Source organism: Struthio camelus, chromosome 20 (genome assembly GCF_040807025.1).
Source record: "Struthio camelus isolate bStrCam1 chromosome 20, bStrCam1.hap1, whole genome shotgun sequence".
Taxonomy (NCBI): Eukaryota; Metazoa; Chordata; class Aves; order Struthioniformes; family Struthionidae; genus Struthio; species Struthio camelus.
Window position 1 is genome coordinate 7,773,811 of NC_090961.1, and position 10,104 is coordinate 7,783,914.

Here is a 10,104-nt window from a genome sequence, read left to right on the forward strand (position 1 = left end):
TCCTCCCCAGGGAGGAGGGGACGGGAGCACGAGAGCGGCGCCACCCGATTGGACAGCAGCAAGGAGGCGGGCCGGGGGAGCGGGGCTTTGATTGGTTGCTCTGGCACGGGGCGGGGAAGGGCGCGCAGGGATGGGAGGAAGAGGCTGTCGGTTTGGGGAAGGCCCGCCCCCTCGCTCGGCCGTGGGCGGGAAGCGGGGGGCGCAGCAGCGGCGGCCCGGGGGTCGCCTCAGCGGGGCAGGGGGCTACGGCGCAGCCGGCGGGACCGCGGCCCGTGGCCGCTTCCCCGGCCGGGTGGCTGCCCGGGCTGTGGGGCTCCGGGGGCTCGCTGCGGGGATGGCAGGCCTCGGCCCTCGGGGGCGCGGGGCCGCGCTGAGGGGAGCCGAGGCCTCCCGCCGCCGCTGACGGAGGAGGCAGCCCTGAGGGACGCGGGTTCCGCGCCCCCCTGCAGCGCTGCCCCTGGCCAGCCAGAGCGTCTCGCGAGGACCTCTTGCCTCCTCCGCGCCCCAGCGCTTTCCCCAGCCACACGTTTTCCCATGGTTTTGCCCCAAACCATGCAGGCTCCTTTACCAGCACGGCAGCCTCGCCGGCAGCCTCCGGCCTGGTTATGCCGGAGCGGGAGAGGGGCTGTGGCCCTGCACAGCAAACTCCTGCCGGGCAGCGCCGGGAGCTGGAGGAGTTTCACCTTCTGTGGGTGAGATGTGGCAACCAGTTAAATACATCTCTCCATCAAAATGGCTCCCTCCTGTTACTAGGTACTGCCGCCTCGTGCTGCGCTTGCGGCTGGCGTCCCTGGTCAGGCAGGATTCCATTGTTTCAGGGCGAGCAGCACCAAACGTCTCTCCTTCCAAAGGCGCTTACCACTCGTCAACGTGATTTGCCTATTTTGAAGTTAGGGATGTGCCTAGGAGTCTTCCTGAAGCAAAGCTGTTACAGAGAAGAAGTTGAAGCTCGTAGTGGAGGGACTTTTCCCAAGGTTGAGTTGCATGTCTGGCAAAGCTTGGATGAAAGCCTGGGAGTATGGCTCTATTTGCTGAGCTTTGATGCCCAGATCCTATGCCTTTAATCTTTGCCATCAATGCAGACAATATCAGAGCTTTCAAGTAATTCTACCACAATGTGAACCTTTCAGGAAAATTGTAGGAAAACCACTCAGAAGTTGACTTGGCTAAAAGTTAAAAGTTGGATTAGACCAAACGCTTTGTTAGGACAATTCTTGCTCGCTAGAATAAACAGATACGCAGACTGAGGGCTGGGAATACATTTCTTCCATATTGGCACAATGAAACCGCTGTGGGATATGTCGGTTTTCCCATACAGCAGAGTTTGGAGAGGCTGTTTTCAAAGGCAGGGCTTGAAGCCATTCTGTCGGTTGATATCTAGTGTTTACAAGGTCACAAGACATTGGTGTACCTAGGCTGTTTTTTGCTTTCTGTTTCTTGGTTTATTGGGGAAGAACTCAGTCTGCTAAATACTTAATATTTGTCAAACTGGGAAGGTTGACTATTGGAAGCATGTAAAGAATCCAGCCCGGTCCCTTATGCTTCTCATTCTGCACCCTGAGCACTGTGACAGACACGTCGATCTTTTGCTTCCATCACTAGATAAAGGACACACGATCGTCTGTTTGTGATGTGGGAGGAGGCCTTGTTGTTATCTGGTATGATTCACTCTGATAAATAACCTCCTTGGAGGACTTTTCTCGTCGTTTATAGCAACAGGCCTGAATGCTAAAGTTTACAGAGATTTTAATCCCTGCTGTTCTCACGCATATGTACTGTGCAGTTTTATCAGAAACATCTCTTGAAAACCTCAGTGTTTTTATAATTAATTGAATAATGTGACTGATGTTAAAAATAAACGGATTTGGAAAAATGCCCAGTGAGTGCTGAACAGTGTGTAATATAGCAACTGTAGCTGGATTCTCAGGGGTATGTATATTTTCCTAACAAAGGCAGTCTCATGACTTTGAGATTAAATCTTTATTAGTTCGAAATTCACCCTGTTGATTTTTCTGTGTTTATACCGCATAATAGTTTCTGGACAAATTCACATTTTTAAAGGGACAGTACTTTGCCAAATGCCTCTGATGTGCCCTACTGGGAGAGAGGTTGCAGTGAGTCAGTGAGTTAGTCTGAGCTCCGCAGAGGTACCACAGAGGGAACATGGGGAGTAGACTGGATGCTGATAGCGCCTGGGAGTCTCGTAAGTCTTGCAAATATCGCAATGCAGGAATAACATGCCTCGGTTTCTTTCAGATTGGAGAGCGGTGTAGCTCTGTCCATCCACCGCTCTGCTGGCTTTGTATTATTGTCCGATCCAGTCCCAACCATTCACTAAAGGGCCATGCGTGTGAGCAGGGCATTCTGATACGTGTTAATTCTGCCTACCCCCGGCGCAGATCTTCCCATGCCAGCGACTGCTCTTCTACCACCTTGGCTCCCCTGCGCTCACTTCCTCACCTCTGCTCCATGAACCTCAGCCATGGCCTTGCCCACGCGCTCCTTGACCTAAGCCTTTCCTGCCAGTACTTCCTCAACTTTTGCTGGCACAGGGCATTATCTTATCAGCCCTGGCTAATTTATCAACTTGGGCTCTGCTTCAGACTGGGCCTCACTTCTGCTATCACGAAAGAACTGCGTCTCACCAGCGAGGGGCTGGGATCTGTGCTCTCTGCTCCCCTTGGCACCCGAGGAGTGATCGGGGACAGAGATGGCTTTTCTAGCCTCCGGCGCTCCTCCTCTACCCCCGACTTGGAGCACCAAGGTACATAAACAAGGAAGAAATGAGGCAAGATCAATTCAAAAGACACAAAACTCAGTGGAGCGGAGTGAATTGAGATAGATTCTGTAAAGCATTTGGTGAGCCATCTAATTCTATCTCTAAGCCCAGAGGAATCCCAGATACACGAGCAAATCATCAAGCCCTATAAACTACATTATCAGTTTCTTCCCCGGGAAAATATCATCAGACAAATACATTTGTCCTAGCAGCCAAATGATGAAAGTTTGAAAACTAAATTATGCACAATTGCTGCAACCATGTAAGCACAATAATGGATGTCTTCTATTACATATGTAATAACCTCTGTTACAATAGCCTTAATGAGCTTTCAGTCTTGTCATCAAAAAAAAGAAAAAAGAAAAAAGAAAAAAGAAAAAGATTATCACAAATGCTTTATGCTATAAATATATTCTTCGCGCTGCCGGTGGCCAAACACCTGCAGTGCACCTGCTCTATGAAACTGTGCTGGGAGCTGTGGTCAGGCGCCCGCAGCGGGTACCTTTCCAAGAGCTCCGGGGGAGCCCCAGGCCAGGGGAGTCCCCAAAGCGGGGCAGGGTGCAGCTGGTGGCTGTGGCGTGCGCTGCACGGATGGGTCCCCGAGGCAGGGCACCGCGGTGATGTGAGCCCCATCTATGGCGCGCAGGCTGTTGGAAACTGGGCGAAGGGAGACGTGTACCCATCTCCATTAGACAGGATTCTCCTATGATATGGAGTTACTCTAAGCTTATATCGTCTCAGCTTACTTTAATAATAGGCTGCAAGCTCCACTTTGATCTGTTTCTATTTTTTATAGTTCCATCTTTAACTGAACTTGCCGTAATACAGGCCAGGGACTGTTTCACTTTCTCTGCCAGGCTGGGTTTCCCATTGGGCATGCAAAGAAAACACCTGCATGGTGCGTTTCTGGCTTGCGGGGACTGGGAATCCTGTTATCTGCGGAGCAAAGGGAGCACAAGAATCTGGAGTCAGTGGATTCCTTTCTCTAAGCATGCAGCTAGACCTGAAAATCCTGCTGTCTGGCTTTTTTTTGTTTACTGGTTTCCACGTCTTCCCAATGTTTCTTGGGAAAGTGGAGCAGGGCTCTCCCTTTGTTTCTAGGAGGCCTATCAGCAGCATGGGTGGGAGCTGGTTTGCCCCTTCCAAAATCTTCAGACTTGAACCTGCTTTGCCTTGAGGCTTGTCATGTTTAAGCATTGTCCTGTATCTATAGCCCAGGTGTCACCTTCAGCGCTCTCCAGGGCCGAGACGCATTGGCAGTGCCAGCACAGCGCTCTCCAATGGGATCCATTTTTCTGGCTGCAGCCCCCACAGATGCTGCTGTCACCCCTAATTTGGGATCCCAGGCAGTGCAGCCAGCAGAAACTGTCCTTACCGGGCCTGAGTGTCTGCGATGAAGCACCTAGGGATAATCACCTTGCAGCATCGGGACCCTAGGGCTGATGAGTCCAGTTTGCAGGTGACTTGGGTTTCATTCCTACTCATAAAACGCAGTCTGGAAGCCGTGCTGATCATTCATGTGAAGCTTCCTGTCAGATGCTTTCAAGAAAGATCTTAAATTTAAATGCACAGATTTAAACACAACAGACCTCGCTGTTGCTGGCAATAACCTCTCAGATATCAACAGCAAAACATCAGAAGAATGCTTTGCCAAAACAGGCTTGGTACACTTAAAAAACGTTTTGGAGGAGATAAAAGTAGTTTAGACGAATAGGCAGATGATGTCCTTCTGTCCCTTCGCAGGGATCAGCTCCCAGAATTGCAATATAGCCATAGAAGTGAGCCATACACGTGGGATACTGACATTTAAATATGATTTATATATTTTATGGTTTTATATTTTCAGCCCTGAAAAGATTCAGCAGTGAGAGGAACAAGCATGATCACAAAAGGTCTGGATGGAAACAGTCATCTCTGGGACCACCCTACCAGGGCTTCGCAGTGCAAGGGGCTTTATTGAAGACTGCTGCTCAGAGTGCCTGCGCCTTGCCCCGTTGCGCAGTGCCATCTCCTGGAAAGCTGCGTGTGTCACTCCCTGGCTGAGCTCTAAAACCGGATTTTTGCTCCTCAGGTGGCTAGTGGTGCTGCAAGCAGTTAGGCCGCTGCCTCTAACAATTGCTGCAGGTTTCTCTTTTGAGTCACTGGCGTCCTCCGCCAAACACACTATCTCCTTTCTCCAGCAGCTGGAGAGGTGGGAGGCTGCTGCCCTGCTCTTCTCTCCCACCTCGGTGCACCCAGCTGTAGAACAGCCCTGCACCAGCCTGTCCTGAACGGTTGTATTTGCTCTGGCTGCTGAATACAAAGCTCTAGATACAAAATGAGCAATAAAGGAACACAGATTAACACCAGTGAGATTTCATTTCTCAGTTTTTGTCCTGCTTGGGCACAAGTTCTGTATTTAGTTAAACATTCTGCACATATAGTAGCGCTGCAAGCGCCCTGTTCCCTCTTAACTACCTGGTTTTGACTTTGGAGAGCCACGTTTTCTTTCTTCCTCCCAAAGTCTGATGACCTCCTCATGAGCAACAACCAAGGCCCTAATCATGATACTCGCCCTGTATTTAAAATGTTGCTACATCTTTTTAATGAGACAAAAATGTGTACATGGAATTTATACCTGAATGCTACTGGCTTGACTAAGCTCTATATTTATCCGGAAAAGACAAGAAAAGGGGTGGTTCCAAGGGCAAAGCATTTACTTGTATGAAACAATAAAACAGCTTAAGTGCTTAGTCACTGAAAAAAATTAACTCTGCAATTTAAATCCAAAGGCCAGTACTTCATCCATCATTTTAGGCTATTGTAGCATGTCCAGAACAGTTGGAAGATTAGTATACTTTGGTAATCTATCACACACAGTGCCGTAACTAGTGCCGCAAGGTAAGACTGTAAAAGCTATTATCTGAGAAAAAGACCATAATTAAGTAAATAAAAGGCCAAAAAGCTCATGGACAATAGAAAAAATTACCACGACACGTGGCTGTTTGCCGTTTCTTTGCCTTTGCTGACTGAATACTCTGTGTTGCAAACTTGTTTTCATGAAGTCATTTTTACCCTGGAGCAAGTTGAAGAACTGAAGCAGCCTGTTTAACAAAAATGTAATTTTTTTTTTATTAAAATTCGTATTTGTAAAGGAGAGCTCCTTACACAAATGAGGTAAAACAAAACACATGACATAGTTTTCGGCTTTAAAAATAAATGTCAATTGAGCAATTGATTTGATTCCACAAAGTCTGAGAAAGAGTCAGGCAAGCTTTACTCATGCGGTTAGATGCCAGACAAGGTGGGAAGACACAGCTGATGCTACCCGGACTCAGCACAGGGATGTCAGCGGCAGAGGGTCGGTAGTCTTCCACGGGCCAACCGCGTCGTTCTTTATTCCTCCATCAGAAGTCAAGACTTGCAGAGGAGAGGAGATTAGTACAGGCCAGAGATAGGCCGCGATAGCCAGTTCACCTACTGCTCTAACCAGGGGTCCCCCATCAATATTACACCATGAAAGGCTATGTAAAGGTTTATAATTTGATTGTGCAAATTCAATCTCTCATCAGTCTTTGCTCACCACCTCCTCAGCCCTCAAGATTCAACAGCAAGCAGATACCAGCTCTAAAACAGTTCCACTTCAAAAACAACATCTGGCAAGCAACAAGCCCGTAAGTGTGACACACTTTGCAAGGTATGGAGAGAAAAGAGTTATGTTTTTTACTTCCTTTTTTTTTTTTGAAGTCCATTTCCATGCACATACAAGTGGAAGTTGTCATCTACAGTCACCTTGTTTTAAAGTTTATGAAGTCACTGCAAGTCTATAACAATCACATTCACCACCCTGTGAAATTAAACTTTCTCATCTAGGATCAAGCCCAATAGCTTGAACATCACAACGAGAGAAGTGGCTGCAAAGGTTGTTTTTTTCCAATATAACAGTAAGAAAACAGGTGAGGCGAATCCCAGACCCGTTTCTCAGAACGCAAGCCAAAGTCAACCAGCAGACTAACTAAGAACTGCTCAACTTGCTTGCAACTCCTAAAAAGTACAAAACAAATACCTCCCTCCCTGTCCCAGCAAACCAAATAATGCTCCAAAATCCACACAAACTCCTAAACACAGGCAGCTGGAAATTACTGCTTGGCTGAAGCTCTGTAGTCCAGGTTCGCTTTGATGGATTAAGGTATTACAGAGATGACCCACTATGCAGGCCTAGAATGAGACAGAGATGGAGTTTCACTATAAACCCACCTGAATGATATTCATACATGCCCTTGTGTATTAACTGTGCTGAGACAGCTAATACATTGCTTCCAATGCACATCCCAGGACAGTATCGAGAAACCAAAGATAAGAATTTTTCAGCACCTCTGAACAAAAACCAAAAACCTTAAGTTTAAAGTGAAATTTTATCACTGCACACAGGCAGAACATGAAGCGTATGCACTATTTTAATTCCATTTATACCCTCAGGGGATGTGGGTGGGATTTAAACTGTACAGAAGCTTGGTGCTGGTCTCCTGCACGGGCTGGATTTCACACTCCAAGAGCAGTATCCGCAAATTCTTAGCACAGAGAGAAGGCTGTACCACCTCAGGTACCACATTACCAGTAAATGCTTTCAGCAAGAGACAGAAATGCATTCCATTACCCTGCACTAGTTTATGTTAACTGTACCTCGGCGGCTTCAGTACTGGGATATAACAACAAGACTCTCCACATCAGAAGTCAGTTAAAGGCTACAGATCTTGAGAGAGAAAGAGAGAGGTGTCATATTTAGGAGAGTTTTTTCAAACAGAAATAAAAAAATAATCGTCTTTTTTTATAAATCTATGTTTTAAGGATCTAAAGCAATCAACATTAAGTTCCTGGTTTATTACACATCCTATCACTCTGCATGGTGAGTCTGAAAAGGCAGATTAGCATAAGATTAGCAGAGAAAGAAAGCTGTTTAGGCTCAGCCTTAGACTCCAAGGTGAGCCATTGCACATTGACAAGAGCTATCACTCTTTGACTCCACGTGTCCAACAGCAGCACGGACAATTTTTCCAGGAAAGAAGTCCCATCAGTGTTTCTTTCACTGGATAATGCCATCTTGCTGCCCAGTCTGGTTGGGGTCAGCAGTCACGGAAGGACTGGGCGTATTGCTCTGCAAAAATCGACGGAAGTCCTTAATCATGGGGCGGAGGACCTGGATGAGGGCGCTCAGTGCAGCCTGCGTTCCTTCCATGGCTTGTGCCTGTCGCTCCTGTGCACACGCCTGCACCTCCTGAGAACGACGAATCATCTGAAGCAAGTCATTCTGCTGCTCCAGGTGCTGGGCAATCTCCTTTACGTGCAAGTTGGTCACTCGCTGCTCCTGCAAGAGCTTGGCTGAGTTCAGGGCAATTCGGCTTTTCAGTTCCTGGGGTTTTGCAGATACTTCGTGTTGATGCGCCATCATCTCCAAGGGCGCTTCGGCAGTAACTGTCGTGGGGGTTTCTGTGGTGCAGTATTCCACAACTCCATCCTCCAGACTGTGGTAGGTTGTCTCTGCAGGAACTGAGAACAAAGGAAAGAAAGGGCGTAAGAAATTGCTGCAATATGGGTATTTTTATCTACAGGACTATTCAATGAATATAACAGGACTTTATTGCCTGTTCAGTGAGATAACATAGACTGAAGAGCGAACGCACAAAATGACCCATTTAAGTCTACTCCACCCACCCTCATCTGAGCTCCTTCTAGGCCGTACAGACCAGAGTCCAAAGGAAAAGAGCACGAAACAGACAATCTAGACAAAACCACTTCTCAGCCTCTGGTTCAGAACGATCTTTCCAAGTGGCATTAGCCAACTGTCTGTCATACAGGGAAAGGAAACCAGAATGGCGTCTGTTAGAAAGTCAGCTCTTTTTTGGGGCAGAGGAGGAAACCAGCCTTGGAGATGTTTCTCCCTCTGCCGTTGTTCCCAGAGAGGGGGCCCACCCCGCAAGCTTCAAAGGACGCTTGCTTTCCTTGTCCTTATGGCCAACCCCAGCTATCAAAGCTGACTTTCAGTACGTGCATGACTTGCAGCTGCTCCCCTACAGCACAAGGATGTACAGGGAAAGGCATTTTCATTACGGAGATGCAGAGGTTTCCTTTTGATGGGGGCTTCCCTGCACAAGGATCAGGGCCTCCTCACAGGTAGGTGCCGGGGCCCCCGTATGAGCTTCCACTTCAGCACAGAGCACCTTCAGTGGGTGCAGCACTCACTCTGGGTCAGGGTGACAGTGGTGGCCGAAGCAGTGATGGGTATCTCGGTACCGTCACCTGCACTGCAGTCCCCACTCGGCAAACTGATGATGGTGGCTTCACCCAGCAGGTTGCAGATGCGTTGCTGCATGGGGGTGAGGATGACCGGGGCGGTAGCGGCGCCTGTCGGGTCTTCGCTTTCCGGCCCGTTGCCGTTGCTGTTTTGGCTCTCGCTTCCTCCTTCCATGGCGGCTCGGACTTGGGCCACTTTGCGCCGCACCTCGGTCTTGAGGTCGGACCACTTCTTCTTGACCTCGGGGAGCTCGCGGTGGCAGGTGGCGACGGCGTTGACGCGGCGCAGGATGTCGTGCCAGGCTGCGGCCTTGGCGGCCAGGGGCACCCCAGCGTTGAAGTGGTTGATAAGGAGGTGCTTGCCCCGCTCCAGCTCCTCCACGATGATCTCCACCTCCCGCTCCGAGAAGTTCATCTTCCGCTTCTTGGCTGGGGGCGCCGGGGGCGACGCCATGGCCATGGGGGGGCACCCAGGGGCTGGCACTGGGGGGCACCTGGAGGCCGTGGGGGTCAGGCTGGGCCCAGGGGGCCCGAGGGGAGGGTGGGCAGGGCAGAGGTGCAGCAGGACCCCCCAGGCCTGCTGACCCCCCGCGTCAGGGACGGTGGGGGGGCCCCGAGGCCCCTCAGGGCCCAGAGGTGCCAGTCCCCCCCGTTCCCCCCCTTTCCCCCGCCAACGATACGCAAATTGCGTACCGCAGCCACCCAGCAGGCCCCACTCAACGGCCTCCACCCTGCGACACTGGCGTAATGGCTTCCAGAATCAGCCCCTTTTCCTGCCCCGTCTGATTGGGCTGCGCGACTGCCTGTCAAGCGGACGTCTCGCCTCTCGCGGGAGATGCCGCGCTGCCATTGGCCAGCCGCGCCGCCCATCGGGGGGGGCCGAGAGACTGCCCCGCCTCGTTGCTTGCTGCAGGGTACTGGGCCTGCGTGCGGTCTGTGAGCGGCTGGGCCCGCCCACAGGTTTCACTGCGCTAGTCCCATTGGGTACCTCCATCAACACCGTGCGGGCCCCCCCTGCTTTGTAAGCTATTGGACACATGCGACGTCCGTCAAGA

General features: G+C 50.1%; 1 protein-coding gene across 2 annotated transcripts; it reads right to left on the reverse strand.

Moving 5' to 3' along the window:
* Positions 1-5,876: 5,876 nt before the first annotated feature.
* NAIF1 (nuclear apoptosis inducing factor 1) lies at positions 5,877-9,833 on the reverse strand. Of its 2 annotated transcripts, none has more exons than XM_009666956.2 (2): positions 8,999-9,833; positions 5,877-8,305 (listed from the first exon to the last, which is right to left on the reverse strand). In XM_009666956.2, exons 1-2 carry the CDS (start codon positions 9,507-9,509, stop codon positions 7,842-7,844), a joined length of 975 nt encoding a protein of 324 aa, XP_009665251.1. In that variant the 5' UTR covers positions 9,510-9,833; the 3' UTR covers positions 5,877-7,841. The 2 variants fall into 2 exon arrangements, with proteins under 2 accessions (XP_009665251.1, XP_009665252.1); XM_009666957.2 differs by having other exon boundaries at positions 9,056-9,734.
* Between the last annotated feature and the right edge of the window lie 271 nt (positions 9,834-10,104).

Coding starts and splice junctions, on each gene's coding strand:
- NAIF1 (XM_009666956.2), bottom strand. CDS start 9,509: ATGGCCATGGCGTCGCCCCCGGCGCCCCCAGCCAAGAAGCGGAAGATG. Junction 8,306..8,998: donor CACTGTCACCCTGACCCAGA/GTGAGTGCTGCA, acceptor CTTTGTTCTCAG/TTCCTGCAGAGACAACCTAC.